At 46.5% G+C, this 27,664-nt stretch overlaps 1 protein-coding gene across 1 annotated transcript; it reads left to right on the plus strand.

Moving 5' to 3' along the window:
* Nucleotides 1-4,694: 4,694 nt before the first annotated feature.
* Nucleotides 4,695-27,330, plus strand: POU2AF1 (POU class 2 homeobox associating factor 1; the record flags this gene model as incomplete). Its single annotated transcript, XM_081239346.1, is given in 6 exon segments — nucleotides 4,695-4,708; nucleotides 4,710-4,870; nucleotides 23,333-23,463; nucleotides 23,950-23,992; nucleotides 24,077-24,342; nucleotides 27,016-27,330. Coding segments are annotated over 6 exon segments (930 nt in total).
* Between the last annotated feature and the right edge of the window lie 334 nt (nucleotides 27,331-27,664).

Consider the following 27,664-nt stretch of genomic DNA (forward strand, 5'->3'; position numbering starts at 1 on the left):
CTTTACAAATTGCTCTGACTTTCTGGGCCACAGACCATCTTTATAGTCTAGGGGCTGTCCAACCCACAGGCATCAGATTTTCTATACTCTAGTCTGTCCTGGGTCCTATTTTTTTTTTTTTTTTTTTTTTTGTGGTACGCGGGCCTCTCACTGTTGTGGCCTCTCCCGTTGTGGAGCACAGGCTCCGGACGCGCAGGCTCAGTGGCCATGGCGCATGGGCCCAGCCGCTCTGCGGCATGTGGGATCTTCCCAGACCGGGGCACGAACCCGTGTCCCCTGCATCGGCAGGCGGACTCTCAACCACTGCGCCACCAGGGAAGCCCCTGTTCTGGGTTCTTATGGATGTATTTTCTCTTTTTTTTTTTTTTTTCCAGCCTTAAGAAAATTCCTACAATAAACTTTATCCAGGTGTTTGACCACCTTTTACTCCTGTATTTTTTACGTCATCTTCCTGGGTTGCCCTTTTTATCCGATTGCTTCCTCCAAGAGCAATTTTAATGTCAGGTCAGGTATGCTTAAGGATACTTTTGTTATGCTACAATATTTGAATGACAGTTTGGTTGGATTTAAAGTTATAAGTTCAATGGTCTTTTCTTCTATACTTTAAAAATATTTTTTCATTGTCTATTTGCATCCAGTTTTGCTATTGAAAATTGTACTATCAGTATGATTCTTGTTCCTCAGCTGTTAATATGATCTTATCAGAAGATCACCAAGAATAAAGTTAAATGGCAGATTAGGAGAAGAAATTTGTATTGAGTAAAACTTATATATCTAGAATTATACGTATAAAATATACGAATAACTCCTGGTAATCAACAAGAAAAAGGCAGCAACCCCAGTAGAGAAATTGGCAAAGAAATGAAAAAAAGTTTTTGAGAAGAGGAAATCCAGGAGGTTAGGAAGTGTATGAAGAGATGCCCAAATTTATTAGCATTAGTAATGTAAAATAAAACCACAATGAAATATCACTACATCTATTAGTTTGGCAAAAATTAGAAAGCTGGATGATACCAAGTTTGGTGGTGAAATTGAAATGGAAATACATAAAGCCTCACGAACTGCTGGTGGGAGTCCTGGTTTGTATTTAGTCAACTTAAATACATGCATATCCTTTGACCTAGTAATTCTATTTCTGGGCGTATAATTCCAAGGAAATGTTCACATGCCTCTGTAAAAGGATGCATATCAGAATGTTGATGTATTGTTTGTGGAGGGAGAGGTTGGAAACAATCTGGTTAAGTATGATGCAGTGCTGCATTCCACTGAATACTTTCAAGCCATTAGGAGTGACAGATGAAATGTATACATAGCAATGGGGATGGATTTTACAACAGTTCTGAGTTAAAAAGTAAGAAACCATATGAGCTCTATAATACAGCACCACTTACGTGAATTAAAAATCTATGTGAGCAAAACAATACACACTGTGTAAGAACAGATACAAATGTCTACAGATAAAAGGATTGACATCAACCAGATGAAAATAGTTGCTTTGATTGGAATGGTGGGTATCTGGTGGAGGTGAGGGGAGTCAGAAAAAAGAATAGGCATGGTAGATAGGGAGGAAAGTGAATTAATGAATAAATTAATGAACAAATGAATGAACGAACAAACAAACAAACAAACAAAAATAAATAAATAAATAAATGAGTCCATCATGGACCAATGATGATAAAGTGCCATGGATGAAGAGGATGATTAAAGCCCAAATGAAAAGGGAAAAATAGCCTAATGTAGACAATGGCACATAATGAGCACTTAGTAAATATTTGTTGAATGAAGAAATGCAGCCTGTGGTGAATCATTTTTGCAAAGCTAAGAGTTCTTTACTGAATTATTTTAGGGGTTTTGATTTTGGCATATCAATTTTTAAAAAATGTGAACACACCGGTATTTCAAGACATCTGGATGGCATTAACAGAATTTGTTTCTTCAACTTCTTGAGGTATTGCACAAACATGGACTCCTTGTCCTCTTTCAAACTATGCCATGTAGTTTGACTTTTGATTCTGACTTATGGAAAATGTCTTCCCAGCAAATATTTGCCTTTTTGATCAAATCTTGGTTCCCAAATACCTGCCTATATGTGGTCACTGATATCTACTTTGATATCCACTTTCTTTGCTGGAGGCACTGAGTTGGACCCTGCTTCCTGAGCTTTGAGGTTGTCAGCAGTGGCAGGGTTAAAAGTTGGCCATGTCGGTGGATGTGCTGACATTTTTTTCTCTGTCACTATACAAGATTTGATTTCTTACAGCACCTCCAGTTTTGTCCTTGTCCTCCCCTCTTTCCAGAGGATTTATCCCTGGGGATATAAACTTCTATTGATCTGCTCCAGGTTTTAATATTAGTGATCCTATATTTCTGCTAATAAACATAGTTCACATTTGGCTTTCACTGATTTCAACTTAACGAATATATATTTGTGTTAATTATTTAAAATTCCAGCTCTAGTCAGATGAACTTGTGTCTTACACCTAGCTTATCACCTAGTAGCCCTGTGATACTGGGCAAATTAAATTTCCTAAGCATTTGTTTGTTCTTCTGAACAATATGGGTAGAAGTTTTCTCATAGAGTTGTGGTGACGAGATAATGTAGTTAAGGCTCCACATGGAGCTTGGTGCATAATAAGTTGTTATTATTACTTCATGGAAATCATTATGCTAGGCCTGTGAGGAGACACAAAGATAAATAAGAAAAAAGTTCTTAATTTCATGGAACTTGGAGAGAATAAGACAGATGCCCAAACTACCGAGCAACGTGAGAGAGGACCATTGAGGTCACGTATGCTCCTAAGAAGCCTGTGAGACATTCAGAGAACTGCTTCTTCATTTTATAAACAAGGAAACTGAGACTCAGAGGTTTATGTGACTTGGTTAAGGGGACATAGCTAGTGAGTGCCAGAGCCTTGTTGGGAACCCATGTCTCCTCTGATGGAGCCAGGCCTGATGGATGTGTCCCTGTTTCCATGGGTACACTTCAGTGTGGCCCAAGGCCTTGTAGCACTGCTACCTGCCAGGCCACTGACTGGAGCCTCCATGTCCTAAAGCCCAGAGGCTTTGTGTTGAGGGCTCATAACTCAGCCAGGAGATAGACTTTGTTTTCTGAGTGAGTTTGGTTGGTTTATGTGGCTGGTTTATGTGGACAACATTTCTTCTCAAGACCTGCTTTCAAACCAACAACCCATTAGAGACAGTAATTCATTAAATTCATCACTTCACTTGAATGAACTTTTATTGAGAGACAGATATGCTCCGGGTCCTTTGTTGGCACTGGGGAGACAAAGATGAAACCTCCTTGCAGAGCCTACAGAGGCATGCAACAATTTACTGCCACATAACAAACAGACAAAGTGCTCCAGGACCTGAGGAAAGAGGGCCGGATATTTTCTGGATGAGGAGGTTTGGTGGGTCAGAACATTTTCCACTGGAAGGATGCTGAAAAATGAGGAGATGATGATTTTCGGGTGAGGAACTGGAGAACAGGAACCGAGAGAGAGAGGACAGCAGTGTCAAAGGCAGGAGCTGCACGGGTGCAGAGTGGCGCTTAGAAGGCACTGGGGACCAGTGGCAGGGGTGGGCGCAAGTGGGCCATGAGCCTGGGAAGGTAGACAAGGATGAGATTGCCAGCGGTCTTCTATGCCTCCAGCTCTGTGGCTGAAGGGACCAGGTGAAGGCTTTTTAAGCTGGAGAATGGCATGATTCGATGTAGGTTGTGTGAGACGGCTCTGAGGCAGTGTGGAGGGCAGAGCAGCACGGCCCCAGACCGGCCGGAGGGGGCCCAAGTCAGGTGGTCTTGACCCCAGACTGATGAGGTCATTAGGGCCTGAGCATGTGGACTTCAGGTACCCAGTGGCAGAAGGCAACCAAACTGGGAAGAAGTCCATGGCCTAACACCCCAAACACTCTCAGGGGGTGAACCCCATTACTTTTCCGCCGAGTCACTTCATACGGACAGGTGTTGCCGGCTAGGAGGGAGGCTTCTGCACATAACGTCTGCAAGTTCTCTTCGAGCACCCAGCTCCAGTTAAGGAGCCCGGGCGTCTTCTTTCTGCGATGAGGGAGCTGGCCTCTTTCTTCGTGGGCATGTGGACCATCAGAACCGGTGTTGCCCCTATTTAAGCATGATTAGGCCTGGCCATTTTGGTGGTAGCTGGGGGGCAAGGGGACGCGCTAACGTGCTTCAAAATGGAATACACAGAAAAGCAATATTAAAAGAACGAGGAGGTTGTTTAGTGAGGCTTGAAGAGTCTACAGGTGTTTCCTCCTGTGTTGAGAACCAGTGTCCCCTGGGAATCGCATTTCCCGTCGAGCAGGGCCCAGGGTGGACTGAGCGCTGCTGACACCCCGGTGGTGGAGAGGCCTGAATGGGTGCCACAGAAAACCCAGAGCTTTCCAGGGGGTCTTAGGGCCCATCGCTGCACGGAGGGGGGCACGACTGGACACACACGCTCACAGAGTTCACACTCACGCACACTTGCCCAAGCCCCGCGCACCCTGGCACCCCGTGAGGTTGCGTCCCGCGGCCCACGGCCTCCTGGGCCGGCTGGTTGTGCAGATCCAGCCGGCTGGCCGCGAGCATGGCACATGGCGGGGTGGGCTGCCGGTGGGCCCGTGAGCGCGCGCAGAGGGGTGACGGGCGCCCCGCTGGAGAAGAGGGGCGGCGGCGGCGCCCGGGGTGGGAGGATGTGATGACGCTGTGCCCCCGCCGCGGGAACTCAGGCCTTTAAAAGCCGAGGAAACAGCCTTGAGCAGGAGGTGGCTCCACTGGAGGCAAGCACACCCGGGTCTCACATTAAAGAAGCCAAACTGTCTGCTTCAAAGAGAAAAGGCAACATCCTGTCGCAGGCCATGCTCTGGCAAAAACGTAAGTGGTTTGGCCGTGGCTGTCGGAGCCGAGTCAGCGAGGGAGGGCCTGGGCTTCGCCAGGCATCCGGGAGCCGGGGAGGTGCGGGGTGTGGTGGGGGGGGGGTGACTGGCAGCGGGGTCCCGGTCCCCAGCCAGGGGAGCAGGAGGGACGAGGTAGGCGAGATGGAGCGGGGTGGAGAAACCAACCTGTCAGAGGTGATGCTGATTTTCCAGCCTGGAGGGGAACGAACTAGTGTTCCAAGGTGGGACAGCTCATCCTGTCTCCGCTGCCCGCATGAATCACTGTGGTGAAGAAAGGGCAGCTGATGATTCACAAAACACAATTTGGAGGGGAAAGCGTGGAGCTCTTTACCAGAGTGCCTTTACTTTTATAAACAGCTACTCTTTAGCCTGTGGTTCAGTTCCGTGGGCCTGTTTCTCTCTGAGTTACTGAGCTTTCTGCCAAAGGCACGATGTGTCTCTGTGACTGCATCGGGACGATGTGAAAACTTGGCTTGTCAAGCCTGTCCTCACCTGCTTTGCTGTCTTTCTCCTGTCATTCTGCTTCCCCTCTTGTGTGTCCCCGTGCAATGGGGCGCGGGTTTACCTCTAACCTTAATGTTTATCCCTGGAGTTGGATGGAACATCTGTGAACTTTAGTTTCCATATGTGGGACTGAACAGAGACTCGTGTTATTAATAATTGAAATCACACAGAGATTATCAACAACATTCCTTTCTCAGAAAAACAAAGTCAACTCAATGGCCTCATGAGAGTTGAACCTTCCTGGGGCTCAGTTCTGTACTTCCTCAAGAAAGAAGTAGTATCAAAAAATTTCTCTGTCTTTTTAAAGGTGCTTAGGTCTTTAAAATGCCTTTTAATGAATTCAGGTACACCCTACCTCAAGCAAACTTAATATAAGAGAAACTAGATTTACACAGAAAGATACATTAGGGAGTGTTTATTTATTTTACGAAAGATATTCTAATGGAGACCTTACAGTTCTGAAAATATACCATCATTGATTAAGTCATAACTTACAGTCACTTATCAGCAGTTCATTGTTTCCTTTATTTCTTGTGTAAATTCTCTGCATCTGAGCTTGTTAATGTGTAATGTGAAGGAACGATTTCAAAATTTCTCAGATTGTGAAGTCTCATCATTGTTCGATGTTGGCAAGATGCAATTTTTTCTTCAATGAAAGAAGTGAATTCTAATTTGCATTTGAGAGTTATGGAATCCTTCCAAGGTAACTAGGGATATTCTAGTATGGGTGGTGGCCACCGCTCCCAGGAGCAGGATACAGCAAGACCCTCCCCTGCGGGGGCGAAGGCATTAATGGTGGTAGGTGGGCATTAATGTCCCTACTGGGAGCTGCTGAGTGTCCATATGCCTGGACCCCGACACTTAGAGCTCGATCTGTGGATTTTATGTGAGCCCCTGGAGGGACTTCTGCCTTTATTCCTACCTACTCAGAGAAAGTCACTTTCTTCTTTTTTTAATCCTCAGGTTTCTTATATGTAAAATGGGGTAAAAATGATACCCATTCCACAGAGATACCCTTAGTAAGATGAGATGCCACCGAGATGATGTTGATTGCTCTGGTTCTGCTTCAGTGCCTGAGATATGGGTTGCTTCCTTGCACTCATGAGCTGCCATATTCCCCCCTCTTTGTTACACACTGCATTTTTTCTTCTTTAGCTCCACCTATGAGATTAACAATTTTTTTTTAAAGGGGATGCTAGAGGCACGTTTCCTGCTTACTCCCTGGAAGTCACTCAGGTGCAGCAAAACTCCATCCCCAGGGAGACCACGTTGTAAATTCGTCATTGGAAAAACTGGGGTGAACGATTCTACCTGTTCAGATGCACATAATCAAAATTCTTTTTAATTGATCTTTGGCACCTTAAAGGAAATTAGGAAAGGCCCCGGGCACTGGGCCCATCCCCTTACCCTAAGTGAGGCCCTTGTCTAAGGCACTGAGGGCACGTGGGTGACTAAACCCTGTGGGAAAACCAGTAAAAACAGGGCAGCATTGTCAGCCCACTTAGAATCACCTGATGGAAGGTCAGAATTTGAAATCAGGCACCAAGAGCGCTGAAAAGGCACTTTCTTTTTTCAGAAAACACCCTTGAGGCCTGAGCTGAAATGACTGTACTATGGGGTTCTGGAAAGGGTTAAGAAAACATTCACCTTGTAGATGTTGCCTCCTCCCTACCTGGCCCGTGCCCCTGTTTGTGGACTAAATGTGAACATGGGCTTTGGTTCAGATCAGCTCAGAACTGTGGGCACACAGAGGTAGAAATCTTCAAGTCACAGCCATGAATTTGAGATTTGCTTGACCGGCCAGTTGGACAAAGTCATGCTCCCTGCAGATCCACCCACTGCCACCACACCTCCCCCCACCCCCTGCCCCCGCCAAGGTTCTGCACTTGGTCCAGCAGATGCCACGTAGATATGAAGATCTCACATCCACGCCAGCAAGAAGCCCTTGTTAAGGCCAACTAGTCACGGTGCCGTAGAAATAGCAGGCACGATGGAGTGAGACAGGCCTGGGTTTGAAAGTTGGCTCTGCAGCTTAATTATTTAACCTTTTCCCATTCTTACAAAACTGGAAAAAGGGGGATCTAATGCCTGCCTTACAAGGTTTTTGTCAGAACTAAAGTAGAGAATGGGGAAAGTGTCATCATGTCTCCTGAGAATTAATGACAGTGGTAAGAGAGCACCTTCCCTCCTGGGACACCTTTTGTGGGCCCATCTCGAGTGATTAGGGCTATGCCAAATCCTTTCTAATCATTTCCCACACTTTGATTAGCATAGTTAAAAAGGCACAGCAAAATATCTTTGAACGATAGGACCTCACATACAGTTTTCCAAGGGTCTAAATCAGAGGTCTGCCAACTATGGCCTGAGTGCCAAATCAGTCCCACTGCCTGTTTTCATAAATAAAAATTGATTGGGACGTGGCCATGTCTATTCATTTACATATTGTCTAGGGCTGCTTCTGCTACAATGGAAGAATTGAGTAGGTGCCACAGAGACCATATGGCCTCTGCAAACAATATTACTATCTGGCCCTTTACAGACAAGGTTTGCCAACCTCTGGTTTAAGATGATTTGGGTAGTACTTAGGATGTTTATTTCCCTAAGTTACTGGGTATCATGGGCTTGCACAATGCCAGCACCAATGGGAGACAAACCTTGCAGTCAACTGATTACATGATTTGCCCAATGCCGAAATTTGACTTGGTTGACTTCTTCCTTAAAAGCAGTGGAAGTGTGTATAATAAACTCAACACCATATGTTAGAAAATGAATGAATTGAACAACTGCTTTTTATTGTTATTTATGTTAGAGAAAGATCTACATGATAACAGAAGGCCTGCTTGACTGATTTTCTTTGAATTGACTGCTTGTCTTGATGCCCCATAGACTTGGTCTTGGTGTTTCTTTGCTGTAGTGCTCAAGGAGTCCTCTTAAGAACAGGAAGGGCTTCCCTGGTGGCGCAGTGGTTGAGAGTCCACCTGCCGATGCAGGGGACACGGGTTTGTGCCCTGGTCCGGGAAGATCCCACATGCCGCGGAGCGGCTGGGCGCATGAGCCATGGCCGCTGAGCCTGCGCGTCCGGAGCCTGTGCTCCGCAACGGGAGAGGCCACAACAGTGAGAGGCCTGTGTACTGCAAAAAAAAAAAAAAAAAAAAAAAAGAACAGGAAATACTTATTATCAAATTATTATGGCATGAATGTTTACTTTCAGACAACTTGAACGGAGCAGAGTTTCACCAAATAGATAAATTAAGGTCTCAAAATTCTCATTGACATAGAACTCTATACTTTCTCCAAGCTTCCACTAAATAGCCAACTTTTTGAGGACAGTTAAAAGTTCAGTTAAAGGTAAGAAAAACTTGTAATATACATATAATTTTTGGAACTCTATCTCCTGCATAAATTCAGATGAACTTACAACAAGAAGTAATTTCGGTCTGTGGACTGCTTCTAATATTTCTAGTCTGTGTTATAACCTTTGCTTACTTAATAAGCCTAATAAACACCTTTACTTCTTACCGAGTTTATCTGTTGATGCAGTGGTTCTTGTTGATTAGGACAATTAGGATCCAAAAGATATTCACGAATTCACGTGCACAGGGGGAGGTGAAATAAGTGACACACATCTACTAAGCACACAGATTAATCGGTAAAAGAGCTGATGATTTTCAAGGTGGACACTTTACTTCTTCTCCCTATATTAACTAAATGAAAAACCAACCATGTCCCCCTCTACAGCCCCAAAGTTTATGAGTCAGAGGTTTTGAAAGCTCTCTTCTGATTCAAAGCTGCAAATTTGTTCTGTTGTGAGGAACAAAAAAGGGCCAGGGTTGTCCACACTTATTTTTTTTTTTATTTTTTATTTTTTTGCGGTACGCGGGCCTCTCACTGTTGTGGCCTCTCCCGTTGCGGAGCACAGGCTCCGGACGTGCAGGCTCAGCGGCCATGGCTCACGGGCCCAGCCGCTCCGCGGCATGCGGGATCTTCCCGGACCGGGGCACGAACCTGTGTCCCCTGCATCGGCAGGCGGACTCTCAACCGCTGCACCACCAGGGAAGCCCTGTCCACACTTATTAGCTAAATATCTGGACATTTAATTCACTTAGAAGTGCTGTAAATTTTTGCTTTTAAACTTTCTCATTACGAAGTAAAGATATTAGGTTTTTGTCCTTCTGACTTCTTTCTAAAGTGGCTTGTTTCCCACTAAATGAAGATGTCCACCAATTTCTCACTTCGAGCCAAAGAAACCAGGGTTGGCTAATTGATTATGATCATTAACATATTTTTCAGCTTTATGAAATACTTAGTAACATTGTGGCTTTCTCATTTTTGTAGAGAAACTGCTTGATAGAGTGGGCCTGCCTGGGATGGAGAGGCTTCCTCTGAAACCCTCTTGTCCTGGTTGTGTGATGCTAAGACAAAGCGTTACTCTTGCAGGCAGGAAACATGGATTCTACTTTCCAACCTCTGGGTAATTAGGTGTGGGACCTTAGGCAAGCCACCTAACCACTGTGGGTCTCAAGTGCTCCAGCTGTAAAATGGGACTTCTGTTTTCCTGGCTGAGGACAAGGAGACTGGACTTGACTGAAATCCTTTTCCACGTCGAGTTGCTGAGTCTTCATGAGTGCTTATAAAAAATAAATACATATTTTCAAATGCATCCCAGGTGATTCTAATGTGCAGTAGAGCTGAGAACTGTTGACCTGGAGGCTGAAATTGATGGCTTATAGTATACTTTTGGACATTGCACCACTATGAGCAGAACATGTTCAATCCTTTTCATAGGGATAAATGTCAGCTCTGGGGTGTTGAGTGCTTCCCTGGTGCCATGCAGTATACCAGATGTTCTGTTGGATCAGTTTGGATTGCATTTGGTGGTTATTGAAGAGACCAGAAAATACATGGATTTAAATAAATAAGACAGTGGAATAGTTTCTCTCACACAAAAATGTCTATAGTAGTCTGCAGGGGCTGTATGGAGGCTCTAAGTGCCAACAGTGTCTCAGGCTACTTCTGTCTTTCTGGTCTGAGGTCCTTGGCATGTGGCCTTTGTCCTCAAGTTTGCTTCATAGTTGCACTGTAGCTCCAACCATCACATCTGTGTTTCAGACAATGAAGAAGAAGAAAAGGGAAAGGCAACAGAATCATGCTTCTCTATCATGGTGTCTCCCCACCAACACACAACTTCTGCTGACATCTAATGGCTATTCCTATCTGCAAGGGAGAATAGTGTAATTGTTTAGCTGGGCACATTGCCAACCTTCCAAAATGTCGTGGTTGACAGTAAGGAAGGAGAGGGCAGATGTTGGGTGTGGCAACCACCAGTCTTTGCCACACTTTGAGTGTATTATCTCATTTAATCCTCATAAAAATTCCATGAGGTAGATTCTGTTTTAAGCTCTGTTTCATAGATGAGAAAACTGAAGCTTAAAGATGAGGTTAGTAACTCACCCTGAGTGCTGTCTTGCTAAGCCGTCCTGTCTCTCTACCATGGTGCCCGTCTCACTCACAGGGCTTAAGAGGATGCTCTTGGTAGAAGCACAGGCCTTCCACGTTAGATAAAGGACCAGTGACAAAATGAAGTACACCAGCTGGCAGATGTCTGTTCATACTTTGGAAACATTTTGGGTGCATGTGCTTCAGCTCGCTTAGTGAAGGAAATGAAGTTTTGGCTTTCCTGCTATACCTCCTTCACTGGGCTCTGCAGATACTTTAGCTGAAATGGAGGGTTCAAAGGGGAGGGAAGGACCTAGCATTGCCCCAAAATAACATAGCCTGTTTGTTTTCTTGGGAGCCCTGTGTGGCAGCCTGTGCTGGGAGCCAAGGCTTTTGCCTTCTCGGCACTTCCTTCATTCTGAACTGTCTAGAGTTTGGAAGACTCAGGCTCTCCCTTCACGTGTGTGTGTGTGTGTGTGTGTGTCAGTGAGGTGTGGAAAGCAAGGTAGAGGGGGTTATTTTGAATTAGAGAGTGACAACTCTGTTCTTTCTCTCCCTTCAGGGTTTAAAGCTCAGCCTCTGGGGCAGGCAGATCTGAATTTGAATCCTAGATTTATGCCTCACTGGTTGTATGAAGCCAGCTTTGCCTCACTTTGCTGCCATTTCCTTGTATGTACAAGGGGAATGCAGTTTTTCATAGGGTTGTGGTAAGTGTTTACTACTGTGCTTGGCATTAAGTCAACACTCAATAGCTATTAGTTACTATTATTATGTTCCTGTTCTCGCTCACTCTACCTCTGAGGACAAAGTTTATGCAGCCAAGCCTAGATTACAGTTTGTATGGCCTCTGAGTTCTGCCTTTCTTGTGAAATAGCAGGATGCATATTTCCAGTCTTTTAACTCATGGTGGGGTTAGTGATCAGGGCTTACATGGATGGTTAAGCTGGCCATCCTGTGACCAAACTTGGAACTTGGGCCACAATTTCCTACCAGCCTCATAAGGTGGGATGGTGGAAGGCTTGTATTGACTGGCAAACTTGTGTTTGTTTTTTAAATTCACAAGATTGGACTTGAGGTGTTGTAATCTAGCTTGAAGTATGCAAGAAATAGAACAAATGATACTGAAAACTGAAACAGCAATGTGCTGCCTCCTTTTCTTAGTAATGGTTTCATTAGTATCACTTTCTGGGAAGAGCAGGTAGCCAAAGAATTACAAACCAGAGTCATACTCAGACCAGGTGTTGGGACCAAAAAGGATTTGATCACACTTAAGAAAGATGAATTACTTTTTAATTCTCTAGAAAGAATCATAAATTTAATTGGAAGAGGAGTACAAAGATTGCTATAACCTTCCAGGACTGAGAAATGCTGGGAAGACAGAAAACAAAGGAAAAAGGGAGGCAAGAGAGTTGAAGATAGAAACAAGTTTTAATGCTGGATGAAAGAAACACCAACTTAGGAAAGAAAGGTATGGAAGGAAAATCAACCATCCATTTATCATCCCATGCAAGCATCCAATAATGGAATTATTTCCAGCTAGGGAAGTCAACCAATGAAGTAAATACCTTCAGCAGGAGGGAGAGGGAAATGGAATCAGGGAAGGTGTCATGGAGCATATATATGGCTTCAGATGTGGATCCTCAAGAACAAATGGTAATCAGCCTTCTTGCTTAGATTCTGGGGAAGGAAGAGCATCTTAGGACGTAAAATATTATCACTGGGAAGAAAATCCAACTCTATCTATCTAGGCTGGTGTCTGAAACATTTTTGTCACAACCCCCTTTATTCAAACCAAATCTACTGCAGACCTCTGATACAAAAGTAAAAATGGAGCACTTTTGGGAGGCTCTTGGAGCTCTGATTGCTCATTCACCCCCAGACTCCCCTGCTTCCTTCCCTTTCTTGGCAAAAAATTCCCTTTATAGGCACCTTTACTCTATTCCAGAGTTTTTGATTACAGCCTGACAATCCTGAACTGGACCAGTCTTCCACTCCTTAGCAAGAACTCTGATACCTGGTCACAGATCCTTGGTTTAAATACTTGCAGGGTAAGGACCTCACTCCTAGAGAAAAGTGAGTCACTGTGAAGCATGTTGTATTCATTTCCATGAAGCTTTGAGACTGTGAAAGTCTTGTTTTCAGTCTACATAGGTATCTTGTGAATAAGGAAGAGGGTACATTCCTCAAAGATTGACCTAGTGATGTTTTTCCCAGGCTTGCTGTTCTGACTTCTTCAGTGTCCTTCACGAGGGATTTCCCCCACATCATAAGGCCATTGGTTAGTAAACCAGAGACTTAACAAAAAAGCTCCTTTTGACTGGCAGTTACATCTCACATCATGAATCAATTATTAGGGCTGCCTTCACTCATGTAGGCTGTACCCAGGCCACCATGAGCCTTGAGTCTTGGGCAGTTGGGTCTGACCCCAAATATATAGCTGATGCTGGGTCCAAAGAGTCCTTCCTCCAAGGAAGTGTTCCCTACCTGAGGGTCTCAGGAAAATTTTATTTATTTTATAAGAGTCTTTGGTCTTGGAAATCCTAAACTAGATATTGCTTAAATCAAGGAACAAACAACTGAATGTCCTCAGTTCCTAACCACAGGTTTTTCCTGTTCTAGATCATACTGGCAATTAGATTTAGGCTTTGTGTCTCAGTCTAAAGAGGGAAGGTGTATCTGTCTCCTCTGCCCCATCTCCTCATTCTGGTGCTGCCTTTCCATAGAATTTGGGTGGGAACCCTGGGTTGGTTCACTCCCTGATGTGGTCTTGTGCTCTCAGTGTAGGTCCCTTCTTCCCCCATTTTGATCCCTGTTGCTCTAGATAAAGCTGAGGCAATACCCGATATGTCAGCCAGAAGTCTGTCTTGCTCTGTAGCTGATAAAACTTCCCTCTCTGACCACTGAAGAGCCCTCCCTCATCCACTGCCATGTTTGCATCCCGTATGTGATATGTGCTCCTAGGTTTCTAGTCCTTTGAAGATGTATCCATGACTATGGCTTCAGTCATGGCTGTGTCCTTGTTCTTTTTTTTTTCTTTTATATTAGTATGAGGTAATTTTATAGGCAAATACTATGACGACCACTCAGGTTGACACTTGAGAGTAACAGGCTAACAACAGATTCTTCTGTAGTCATTTGAAAAAGTTAACATTTGAGTGCTCAGAAAGATGGTCAGTACAATGGGTGTTAGCACTTGGATTTTCACCCTTTAGGAGTGGTGTATATTTTATTTTATTTTATTTTATTTTATTTTATTTATTTATTTTTTGTCCCTGTTCTTTTGGAGATACATACAGGTTCCTTGAGGGGCTACATCTTACTCCGTCTGCCACTCAAAAATCTCCAAGGTACTCTTTCCTGGAGTTGTCCTTTAAAAAGTCAGATCTGCCACAAACCTAATCCTCTGGTGGCTTTGGAAGAAAACAGTCCTGCTCAGCTCATGGTATCTTTACGACAGGTCAGTGTCAGGATTTTGATGTCTCCTCTCCAGGCTTGCTCTGTTTGCATGTGAGGTCTTTGACCAGTCTCTCTGCAGCATCATTGGCCTCCCTGTCTCCTAAACAGGGCCATCCTGCTGCTGGGGACATAGGCCCAAGTACCTGAGGGATGACTTCCAGGAATACAAGGAAGGCAGACAGGCTTTGCTGGAGGAAGAAGGCCTTGGGTATATTGAGGATAGAGACATTCAGTATCAGGATGCAGCAGGATGAGGGCAAGTTAGGGTCACTGTACCAAGGCTACTTCTCTGATGAGTGATAGACCACAGATTTTTGGCTGAGAACAAAGGAGAAACAGCCATCTCTTGAAAACCTATTACATGCTAGGTGTTTGGTTAATTTCATACAATCCTCATGATAACCCCATGAGATGGAGATCATTATTCTCATTTAACAAATGGAGAAACTGAGGCACACACAAGTTAAATTATTTGCCAAGGGTCACATAGTGATAAGCTATGTAGTAGGCTTTCCAAACTAGATCTGCTTCGGTTCCAAGCAACGCCACACCACTTTTCAATGCCAAGGATTTTAGGGTTGCATTAGATGCTTCTTCCCTTCCTAATTAAAATAAATGCACCATTAGAAGGAGGTGGTCTCTGACTTCACTGAGAGTAATTGTAGCCTGACTCAAAAGCCCCTGCAATTATGAATCTCAGAAAGTTAGATTTGAGACTCAGCCTAGAACTTCTGAAGCCAGCTGCTTTCCATCTTGGAATCTGAATTCCTAGGACTGGTCTTCCCCTAGTGGGCTAATCAGCCAAGATAGGATACGTGAAACATCTTTGGGGTTTATCCAGGGTCCGTAGGCTGAGGAAGGATCCTGAACATCTGGGGCTCCTTTGTTACATCTTGGGCAAGGCTTCCATTCATGGTGTGGGCTGAGCCTGACCCCAGAACCATCTCCCTGCACTGGAGACAGAACAGTCGAGCCTCATGCACTCTTCTCTTTATACAGCCCCTGGAGGCTGGGGCCCCTGGCTGGCTGCTCATTCAAGCCCAACTGAATCAAGTGAGGCTTGGACTTGACATGCTACAGAAAGGCTTTCCCACCCAATTTACACTAGATTGTAGTTTACATTTTTTTTAATGTAGACCAACAAAGAAATCCCATATACATGTAAATTTAGGTTTTTATTATTAAAAACCTAATTAGGTTATTATTATTCAATCAAATAATAATAATTATCATAATAATTCAATTATGAGGCAGATGCAGCTCTGTCACCATTTGTAATTCTAGGTTTGCTTGTGCAATTATCTGATTAAATCTATATTCCCTACTAGACTACACAGTAAACTCCATGATGGCAGGGACATGGTTTCCTCCGCTCTGTTCACAGAATGCACTGCCAGGGGTCTCCTACTGTTGACCCCACCCTGGGACATGGTATCTGAGACGGGAGCTCTTTCTGCTCTGGTGACCCCAGTTTCTGTAAAAGGCGGGCAGATGCAGCTGGTTTCTCAGGTGGACCTATCCGCTGTCATTTCAGTCGAAAAATACCAAAAATAAAACTTTGCGGGGAATTGTGTGGGTCTCTCAGTTCTCGCCACTCCTCATGTGAGCAGACTGCTGGTAAGCTTCTCATGGACTTCTCTCTCCCTCCTCGGCTGGGAGACGCCCTCTCTTGCGGGAAGTGGCAGTCAAGGGAAACTGGATCAAACTGGATCAGACTCCCAGCCTGGAGGGAAGAGGGTTAGAACTGAGCAGGGGACCATTCAGTGGCCCACCTCCAGTGTCCCCCAGAGAAATAAATGGGATTTGCCGGGGCAGAGAGGAGGCAGGATGTGCGGCAGAAGCGGACTGCACTTGGAATCAGAGGTCCTGGGTTTAGTTGATGACCCTGCTGTTTACAAGCACAGTCCTCAGGCAAATCACTTAAAATCTCTGAGCATCACTTTCCTCATCAGTGAAAAGGAGGGTAAGAAGAAGACCTCCCCTGCCTATTTCAGAAGTTGTGGTGAGTCTTCACTTGAAATCATTTGTGTCAAATTCTCTGTGAGCCACAGAACATCATGCAAAGGTGAGTGTGGTGATTTCTGAGTTCCTGGGAGTTAAGATCATGACCAGGAATCACACAGACCTTTGGCAGCCATGCATTCAACATACCTGCGTCTCCACAGAAAAGAGGTCTTACACTGACACTGTCTTTGGGAGTGGGGAGCAGTATCCAGAGCCTTCCGTGCTCCTCTTGTTCTGTGGGAGGGTTGGAGGGAGGATGGATGTGTGGTGTGAGGGGGTGCTGAGGGCTCTGGGGGAGGGACACCTTAGCAGCAGTACCTGTGAGGGAAAAGTCTGAAGGCTCTGGCACTAGAGGCCTTGTGGCCGAGTCTACCCAAGGTCATGGGGTGGGACATCCAAAACTTTTGGCCTGGCCAGGTCTGGGGAAGTCCTAAGTGACTGTGGCCCTCGTTTAGCTTTCCCAGCAACCTGCCTATGGTTGATCAGTGAGCTCTGTGGGGGCTGATGGGGATATACCTCTTAGAATGGGGACACAGGGAGGGGAATGCCTACTGTTCCCTTCCTTTCTGTGACCAGACCAGAGAACATGGGCTCAGCTGCCATCTTTGAGATCTCCTGATGGAGACATCCTACTCTACGCATGAAGTTGTCAAGACTTACTCTTGATTGGCTGACCAGTAGCCTTCAAGCAACATCAAATCCTAATTCAGCTGAGGTTCCACTTTCCCACATCTTCTGTATACCTTTAAAGCCACCCTTTTTGCCCATCTATCTTTTTCTCCTCTTCCCTGTTATGCAGATTGCTAGAATATGTGAGTGACACTTTAATATTTCCTGGCTGCAGGGTCCTCCTCAGTTCAAACATTAGTGAATAGAAAACCTAAATTTACATGTATATGGGATTTCTTTGTTGGCCTACATTAAAAAAAAAAGTAAACTACAATCTAGTGTAAAGTGGGTGGGAAAGCCTTTCTGTAGCATGTCAAGTCCAATCTTTGGCCAAAGCCCAAGTTCTTTCTTCCTGTTTGGAAAAAAATCAGCCATTGTCCATGAATGCAAAGAACAAATTTTAAAACTTTGACTCAGACCTTCACCAAGAACACTTGCAGTAGTGTTTCAATTAAGGATATGAATAATCCTTCAGCTGAAAGGAGCTAAACTTTCCTGGGAGCCCTCATCTGTCTTAGGTCAAGAACACAAGCAAGCTTGTTTACATTAAAGTGAAAAGTGTCAGCAACTTTTGTGACTTTGTTTTCAGTTAGAAGCTAGGACAAGTTTGTTAGCCCTAGGCTTGAATTCCTATTGTTCAATTATTTGTTTTTGGTTTTGCTGTAAGTAACGAGAATATTATTGTATTCCTCCTTAGTGGGTCTTTTTTATTTTTTAAAATACTACTGAAGGTTCAGCAGCAAAAGTGAATCATATGTACTGTGGTTATTTGGACTGATCAATAATGTGTTATGTGTCCTTCTGGGCTAGGAAAGCTTTGTCTTTCAAAATGGCCTCCTATGGCTGCATCCTCAAGTTTCAGCTAGACAGTTGTAAATGGGAAGCGCTTTCAACGAGCTAGATTGTCAGGATGGGTGGCATGGGTTTCTCTTCCTGGTTCCCTGATGATGGAAATGTAGGCTTACCATGGATCCCACCTTAGATTCTAAACTGTAGAGCAGCAATCCTGACTGGTGTCCAACTCACTGCCTGGCCCTGGTGGCTCATGGGAAATCTGTAACAGGGCAATGGCTGGGAGAAGAGTATTCTTTCAAGAATATATTGGAGGGTAATGAGGTGGATGGACCTAGAGTCTGTCATACAGAGTGAAGTAAGTCAGAAGGAGAAAAACAAATACCATATGCTAACCCATATATATGGAATTTAAGGAAAAAAAATGTCATGAAGAACCTAGGGGTAAGACAGGAATAAAGACACAGACCTACTAGAGAATGGACTTGAGGATATGGGGAGGGGGAAGAGTAAGCTGGGACAAAGTGAGAGAGAGGCACGGACATATATACACTATGAAACAAGGTAGATAGCTAGTGGGAAGCAGCCGCATAGCACAGGGAGATCAGCTCGGTGCTTTGTGACCACGTAGAGGGGTGGGATAGGGAGGGTGGGAGGGAGGGAGATGCAAGAGGGAGGAGATATGGGAACATATGTATATGTATAACTGATTCACTTTGTTATAAAGCAGAAACTAACACACCATTGTAAAGCAATTATACTCCAATAAAGGTGTAAAAAAAAAAAAAAAAAAAAAAAGAATATATTGGAGGCTGTTCTAGGTACCACCTGCCTGAAGAGGGCTCTGTTAAAGCTGCCCTGAGGAGATGCCTGGGTGTTGGCTCCACTAGGACCTACCTCCTTAGCCTAGCTTTCTCACTGTGGTGTGAACGTGGTTTGCATGGGGTCATTAAATAAACAAGTGCTGGCAGTTTTGCATATTTCCTTGGTGATGTTTATTATACCTTATCAAAGGACTGAGGGCCATGTTTATTTAAATCTGTAGAATCCTATGTTCCCGAAGCTTGGTGCAAAGCAAGCGCAGGGCCCACATGGCAGCCAGACGGCTGTCTCAGGTGACCCTTCGGCTTGAATCTGTCATGGTCTGTGCTTTCCAGTGGAACAGCAGCTGCAGGACTCTTATTTTTGTGATGTGAAGCATGTCCGGGTATGCGGCAGGGGGAACTGAAATAGCCTCTGCTGACTTTTTATACCTTCAGATTTTTTCGTTGCTCATTTTGGAAAAGGGAAGCCCTCACTGGGGCCAAATTCATAGGTTTTTCTGTAAATGAGTGTTGTTTTTTTCCCCAAACAACATTGGTGACTGACTTGCCGTGGTGGAAAGGTAATATGGCTGAACTTCTCACACTGAAAAAGGAGATTCCCAGTGAGGGTCAAGAGGCTTGTGTTTAGGTGGAAAGATTTTTCTCAGTGCTGGACACTTGGATGCCCACAGGGGACTTGAAGGGCCTTCGAACCCCAGGATAAATTGTGGGAAAGCTTCAGGCTTTGAAAGCGTGCTGCATGGAGCTGCAATTCGACCGGTGCTATGAAAATCTCTGGTCAACTCTACTTTGGGAAATTGGACTTTCATCTTTCTCTGCTTGTGTATCACTATTTTGATCTCCTGTTTTATTTTCCTTTTATTTAGTATTATTATTTGAAGAACTTATTTTAATAATCTTAAATTTTTCTTTTAAATATTTTAGTTCAGTTTTTTTATTCAGGGATCCAGAGGACCCAAGGCTAAGCAATCATGACTGCAGACAAGCTTCTTTTCCTCTTCCAAATTTGTATTTGTGGGCTCATTTCTCATGCTAGCAGCAGTAGGGAGTCCAGTGTTTACTGTGGAATTAGAAATGTTTATCGCTGCTTCACAAAGGTTGGTGTGAAAGGCACCAGCTGCAAGTTTTCACCTTGCAAATACACTTGGCCGTTGGGGTCCTGTGGAAATTGTCTTGAGGCTTCAGATTTTGATATTTCATGGGCACTTTGCAAAGATACGCTCAGAAGTGCCCTCACTCTTGTCTACTCACCTGGCAGCAGTCACAGGATTCCTTGGCAGCTGGCTGGGGACTCCTGCGTGGGCAGTCAGGAGGCCCTTGGGAGCTGTAGGAGTTTCATGACTGCAGTAGGAAGAGGTGGGGACTTTGAAACTGTTCTCCATATGGTGGTTGTTCCAGGGCACACCTGTTGACACTGTGGGTTCCAAGGAAGTCCAGACATCGGAGGGTGATGACCTCTGCTCACAGCACCTCTCCAAGCCCTCTTTGTTCATTGATTCAAAAACAACAGGAGGCAGGAAGCTCTCACTTGCCAAGAAGCTGGAAGTGCCCAGCTGTCCCCTTTGCAGCCAAGTGGTCCATGTGTCCACTTCCCAGGGGGGAGTGGGATTGGAAGTCCTCTGGGCCCTTCCCCAGAAGTGTACATGCACATCAGAGGGGCATGAGCCATATACCTGTCTTTGATCTGGTCTGAGATGTGTGCATGTGTGCTGGAGACTTTCTTGTCCCCCAACTGAATTAAGAGTGGGGTCACCATGCTCAGACCCCCAAATAACCCTGTCCCTTGAGTTTCTCCCAAATGCACAAGGCCTCAGGCTGCCCTTTTTGCCTAAGAATAGCTGGAAACCCAACCGGAGACAAGTGTAGGTTGAGTGATACGGGTGTGAACAAAAGCTGATGTAGTTGTGGGTGACCCTGAGAATGAGTGAACAGAGTGCAGGAGGGCAGGGGCCCTTGTTCTCTGCCATGTCAGGCCATACCTGGGGTCTCTGATCACCCCTGGGCATCACCCAGCATAAGGGGAAGCGGCAAATGAACTTGTGGAGGAGTGAAGCAGCCAGAAGGAAGGTTAGAGGGATTCAAAACATGTCGTTAAGAAATAGCTGAAGGAATGGAATGTTCGTTCAGACTCTACAGATGCTGGGAAGGGATACTACTACTTATACTAATGATGATATTAGTTCACATCTTTTCAGTGCTTCCTCAGTGTAAGCTCTATTCTAAGCATTTACATGTAATTCTCGAATTATCTTACCGGGTATATACCATTATGATCCTCACTCTGTAGATGAGGAAGCTGTAAATAGATTATGAATTGTGAGTTTCATTAGAAGGTAATGCCAGGAAAAATGATGCTTGTCACCATGAGGCAGGTCCAGTAGGAGGAAGAGCTTTCTGACATTTGCACTCTCCAGAGGAAGGTAAACATGGGTGGAGGAAGGGGAAGGGAAATAACGTGTGTTGAACATCGACTGCATGCCGGACATGGCTTTGGGAGCTTCCCGTGTGTTATTTCACTTAATCCTCACAAGAGTCGTGTGAGACAGGAACTATTATCCCTATTTTACAGATGAGGAAACTGAGGCTTAAGGATGTAAAATAAATCAACTGAGACCTTTCCACAAGAAACTGACAGCCCAGGTATCTTGAGCTCTTAAGTCCATTGTCACTGCTGTTTAAACAAAGATGATGGTGCACAGGTGGCCCCAGGGTGCAGGTACCAGTCTGGCTCTCTCTGCTGTGCACTCCTGCTTCAGCTTGAATTTCACAAGTTGTAACTGTTTTATTGCTTGCCTGTCCCACTAGACTGCAAGATGCGTGTGGGCAGTGACCACATCTATCTTGCTCAGTGCTGTATTCCTAGTGCCCATTGATATTTGAAAAAATGAATGAATACCAGTAGAGATCCCTTGTTATGACAGGGAAAGTTAGAAAGAGGGTGTTTCATCTCCTCTTGGGATGTTAGAGAGAGATCAGGGATGCATTAGCAGTGGTTCTAATCCCAGCAGAGCTTCAGAATCACCTGAGGGATTTTTATAAGTATAGATTCGTAAATCCACATCAGACCCCTGGAATCAGATACTCCAGGAGCAGGGCCTGGGTATCTGTATTTTGCATTGCTCCCTGGTGGCTTCTGCTACTTGGCCAGGTTAGAAGCCCCCATAAATGCACCTGAGTCTGGGGTTCTCTGACTCTCATGTGTTTCTGGGGCTCTTGGACAGCACTTCTCTCTTCCCCCTGCTTCTCTGCCTGGGCTTCCAGGCCAGGCCATGTGTGTGCCTGGAGCATGGATGGAGGTCTGGGGCTGGTCAGGCTTGGGGTCTTATCAGGTGGGTATTTACTGAGCAAAGTTTAGTTAGGGCAGCACTGCGGATCCGGCTTTAATAGATACCCAGGCTTCCGGGCTTTTGATTCAGAGCCCAGGTCCCTGGGCCCTTATCAGTGGATGATAATGGACTCCCATGTGAGTCGTAAGGCCCAGTGCTACTTGCCTTTCTTGGCTGACCCAGGCCTGCCCTCCAAGGGCCCAAGGCCTCTGGCTGTGGGCCATCTGGGAGAGCAGATTGTCACTGCCCAGCCATGGCTGCTTTGGACTTCTTCTCCTGCCAGGGAGAGCCCTGTGTTCCAGCTCATGGTTCTTTGGTTTCCTGGCATTGATGGCAAAAGGCAGATGGAACCTTCTCTCAGAGGCAAGGCTGGATACTCTCTGGCCCCTGGTCACACGGATCACCATTGGGTATTTGTCCTTGGAGACACAGAGAACCCGGGAAGCATTCACTGCAGCCCATTCTAAAGTTCCAGGGGAGGTGAAGGGAAGATGAACGGCAGCGCATTTTGAATAATCATCCAACCAATTAATCAGCCAATAACTTCCTGAGCTTATTATGGACATGCTACTTGGGATGATATAGAGAGATAAGGTGGAATATTTCACCTTGAGAAGTTTATAACCTAGCTAGGGGCATAAGAAATTTACCCCCAAAAGGATTACTGATTATTACATAGCAGACTACAAATGTATTGAATGCTTACTGTGTCCCTGATTTTATACTTAGCATGTATTATGCTTCCCATTTACTATGTCAGTGACTCCTTACGACACTCCTTTGATAAGAAACTGCAGGTTAAGAGGCACAGAGAGGTTTAGTAACTCGCCCAGGATCACACAGCTAGAAAGGGGCAGGGGCAGGTTTTGAGGCATCTGACTCAGAGTCCCTGCTCTTATGCCGTCCTCTGCTGCCCCCTGTGATGAATACTAACCTGTCTGGAAGGGTTGCAGAGGTTGTAGGATGAAGCAAATTCTGTGGGCTCTGTGGTCAGCTAGGAGGCTTGCAGTAGTAGTCTTGGGTCAGGAAGAATCCAGAGGTCGAGAAAAGTGAGAGGGAATCCTGACCGTGGGAAACTGCAAGTAGAGATGAGGAGGGGAGACATTCAAGGGAGGTGGAGAGGAGTCTAGGTAGACCTTCTGGCTGGAGTCAGGCTTTCCATAGTGGTTAGTGTACAGAGAAGTTGGGAAAATGGGTTGAGATGACCCGGTGGTGCTCGGGCTTTAATCCTCTGGGTGCAGGGGAGCCGTAGAAGGTTTGGGGCAGGAGGAGTGATAATACTGGGAGGAAAACCCTAGGAAGTCTCGTGTGGTCCTGCATGTTCAGGCACAACTTTGGTGAGCAGGCAGACCCTCGAGGAGAGGGGGCACATTGGGGTGGGGCTTGTCTGCGAAGGGAGACCGAGTACCAGTGATGCTTTCTTCACAGCCACAGCTCCAGAGCAAGCCCCGGCCCCACCCCGGCCGTACCAGGGCGTGCGGGTGAAGGAGCCAGTGAAGGAGCTGCTGCGGAGGAAACGTGGCCACGCCAGCAGCGGGCCGCCGGTGGCACCGACCGCGGTGAGGGGGCCGCTGTGGCCAGAGTGTGTGTGTGTGTGTGTGTGTGTGTGTGTGTAGGGGGCTGGGGGTGGTCAGGTGGCGGTGTACGTCCCGCTCCACGGGCTACTCCTCGAGGGCACGGAGGCTGCACGTTGCCCTGGTGTGGCTGCCAGAGAATGGGCCCAGGGAGAAGTGCCTTGAAGTGGGATGAGGAATATGGGCCGGCTGGCTTGGTCCACTGAACAGCAAGTGTCTCACACGTCCTGGTGTGAGTTGAGGGCTCCCCCTGGGACGTTGATGAAACCAGTTCCCTTCTTGCTAAATGGGATCACCGATCCCTCGAAAGTATAGGTGGTGATGGTTGGGACATGGGGCTTAGTTCTAACAAGGGAGGTTCTTGCGCCCCACCCGATACCCTCCTGCCCTGGGGCCCTCTGGGCGAGCTCCCTGCAGAGGGCCAGTGGGAGATGGCGGAGCCCTGATCCCGGTCTCCCTTCTCCCCTCTAGGTGGTGCTGCCCCATCAGCCCCTGGCGACCTACACCACAGTAGGTAAGAGCTCCCCACAGCCCTGGCCTCCTCCCGGCCCCTCATCAGGGAGACACATGCAGCTCTGTAACTTCCTCCTTCCCACAGGTCCTTCCTGCCTTGACATGGAGGTCTCTGCTTCCACAGTGACGGAGGAGGGGGCCCTGTGTGCCGGCTGGCTCTCCCAGCCCGCCCCGGCCACCCTCCAGCCCCTGGCCCCATGGGCACCCTATACGGAGTATGTGTCCCATGAGGCTGTCAGCTGCCCCTACTCAGCTGACATGTATGTGCAGCCCGTGTGCCCCAGCTACACGGTTGTGGGACCCTCCTCGGTGCTGACCTACGCCTCCCAGCCACTCATCACCAACGTCACGGTACGTCACACAAAGGCCTTGCTATACCCACCCATGCTGAGGGCACCCTTTTAGAACCGGGGCTGACTTCCAGACCCCTGACCTTCCTTGCTGTTGATTCCCAGGATAATCCCATCATCTAAGCCCACCGCATCCTCCTGGAAGGCCTACTTTCATTCCCAATGACTTCAAATATCTTTCATAGAAAAGGCTTATGACCTCCTTTGCCATGCTTTGTTGTCCTCGGGGTTGGCACGTCCTCCTGCCTCTCTGTCCTAAGTGTCCCCTGCGGCCCCATATGCAGTGAGTCTCGGTAATGAGTCTAAAGTTTCATTGAATGGTGATACTTGTGTGGGGTCTCTTGCCAGAGCCAGCCTCTCCTTCCTACTCAGATTATCTAGGGGGTGATCGTTCACCCAATAATGGGATTTACTAGAACATTTTTAGGCTGAGCAACAGGTGACACAATTTTTGAGAAAACTGTACTTTTGATGGAGTCAGACCCACCTGCAGGGTAATTTTTTGAGTTCCACCTCTAGTGTCAGATTGCCTGGGTTCAAATCTCTGCCCCTTCACTCACTAGCTATGTGATCCTGAGCTTGGTGACTTAATGCTCTGAGTCTCAGTGTCCTCATCTGTAAAATGGGTTGATGTCAGGATCAATGACATGATGCATGTAGAGGGCTTAGAACACTTCCTGGGCTCAGCATAGTTCCTAGCATACAGAAAGCACCCGATAGACGCTAGTTATTATGATCGTCGCCAAGTTGGCCAACAACACTAACCAAGGGCCGTCTTCAAGTGCCGGATGGGAAAGGAAGTGCTTGCTCCCTCAGGAATGGAGGAAGGAAGAGAAACAGTTTTATGTGAATGATGCCTGTTTGACCAAAGGAATGGGAATCCTCCAAGTGTTCAGAGGAGAAAAGACCTGTGGTTACAGCTACATCCAGCTCCAGTCCAAGGAAAACTGTGGGAGGTAGAACGGGAGCCTCATGAGTCACTGCAGAACCACCCTTGATGATGGAGCTTGCTTTGGTTTCCCACATCCTCTCTGTTTACCTCAAGGTCCAGTGTCACCCTGATGCTCCTGCCCCTCAAGCACCATCCAGGTACAGGCTGCAGGAGCCCTCCCACTCCATGCCCACCTGGCTACTCAGCAAACCAGTTGTGGGGCCTGAATGATGGTGGATGGGAAGGAGCTAATTCAACACCTCTCCCAGGCAGCTCGTTTCCATAACAGAGGCCTGGGGTGGGGGTGGGGAGTGGTAGACACAATGGTTTCCCAACCATTTCAGGACCAAGCATTCCTTTCATTATTTATCCTTTCATCAATCTCACCTCTTGCTTTGAAAGGTTGTGTAACAAACAAACTATATTTATTAAGAAATAATTTATTTGTTTTGCCATTTTGTAAATTAACTCATCAAAGCTGGTTAGAGCTGCCAATCAGCACTCCAGATCAGCAGGAGATAAGACCTGTTATGCAGACCGGTTGATGTAATTCTATCCCTGAGCCAAGAAACCTGCAGTCGCAGTTGACCTGCGCAGGTTTATGACTCAAAACTGTAGGATATCTGTTTGGATTTTTGAAATACTAGAAATAACAAGGCTTTGCTGGGAGGCTGGAAGTCCTCTGAGACCCTTTCTAGCTCTATCATTCTATAGAAAAGCATCCTAAAGCCTTGCCACTCAAATTGTGGTCCCTGGACTAGCTGCACTGGTGTCACCTGGGATCCAATTAGACATGCAGTATCCAGGCCCGACCAGACCTCCTGTACCAGAATCTGCATTGCGACATGGTCCCGGGAGATTAAAATGAGCTCTTCCCTGAGTGACTCTAATAGTTTGCTCCCAAGACACAGTGGCAACTGGAGGAGCTATGACAGAGAAGGGAGTGTGGTAGGGGGAGGTGTTGGCCTCTCACACACACATCTTTCCATTCAAAGACCTTCCTCCCCCACCTGCTCCCTCAGCAGTGGAAGATAGTAAGAATCCAGGCCCTGGCTTTGCAGGCTTGAGCTGGGATTCGTAGGGTGGCTGCTGTGCAGGGGTAAGATGTTGTTTACAGAGGACCTGGGAGAACGGCCCTGACCTTTGGAGGTCCCTGGGATGGCCACAGGGGGCCCAGCTAAGAGGCAGCGGAGGGTGAGGTAGTGGGAGGCTAGTGGAGCTGAGTCCAAGGGGTCCTTAAAATGCCAAAGCTGCTGTGTGGAGCCTGGACAGTCTCTGTGTTAGGGCACCGCAGTGGCTGCTTTGGGATATAGCTGCGTGACGGGCTTGTTGTTTAACATGCTGTGTTTTCATTGATTTTAAGATGCACACCTCCCCCCTCCTCACACATATTTTAATATCTCTGAAATCGGGATGCATTTTATATTCAGTGAAATCTGGGAAAGCATCTCTAATTCGCTCAGCCCTATGATGTCAGTCCTTTGTGTCATCTATTTTACAGACGCTTCAGATGGGGAAGTAGCATGAGCAAGGACATATGGCTAGTGAGTGACAGGGTAAGGGATGCGGAAGTTTGTCTGGCTTCTCCCTTGGGGAAGACCTTGAGCAGGGAGAGACGGAGACCTCTGGAGTGAGACGGCAGGAAAGGGCTGAGGTGAGGGAAACAGAGATCCCCATGGGGACCAGGGTGGGCAGTGGGTATACCCCGGGGCTGCTAACCAACCAGTGTCTCCCCCATCACAGACGAGAAGTGCTGCCACACCCACAGTGGGACCCCAGCTGGAGGGCCCAGAGCACCAGGCACCTCTCACCTATTTCCCGTGGCCTCAGCCCCTGTCCACGCTGCCCACCTCCACCCTACAGTACCAGCCTCCAGCCCCAGCCCTGCCGGGGCCCCAGTTTGTCCAGCTCCCTATCTCTATCCCGGAGCCAGTCCTTCAGGACGTGGAAGACCCCAGGAGAGCCATCAGTTCCCTGACCATCGACAAGCTGCTTTTGGAGGAAGAGGAGAACGATACCTATGCCCTCAACCACACGCTTTCCGTGGAAGGCTTTTAGGGCTGGCTCCCCCCCGCCCCCCGCCCCCCGCCCCGAGCATCCTGTCCCCTGAAACTGGGATTTGAAAATGAGCCTGGGATTGAGCCTCAGATTCATATCTGTTTGGAGTTTCATAACTACAAACTACAGTTTCTACCCCAAACTAGAATTGTAAACCAGACTTCCTTCCCCCCCCCTCCCTCCCTCCCTTCCTCCCTTCGTCTCTTTCTTACTCTCCCTTTCTTATTTCTTTTTCCATTTCTGTTTCCTTTTGGGAAGGAATTATAGGGATTTTAAAGATAATATTTGATGCCAAGTGTTGCCTAATCTGTGGCCCAGGGTTTTCATTTCTGCC

The sequence above is a fragment of the Mesoplodon bidens genome, assembly GCF_964165515.1.
Source record: "Mesoplodon bidens genome assembly, chromosome: 7".
Lineage (NCBI taxonomy): Eukaryota > Metazoa > Chordata > Mammalia > Artiodactyla > Ziphiidae > Mesoplodon > Mesoplodon bidens.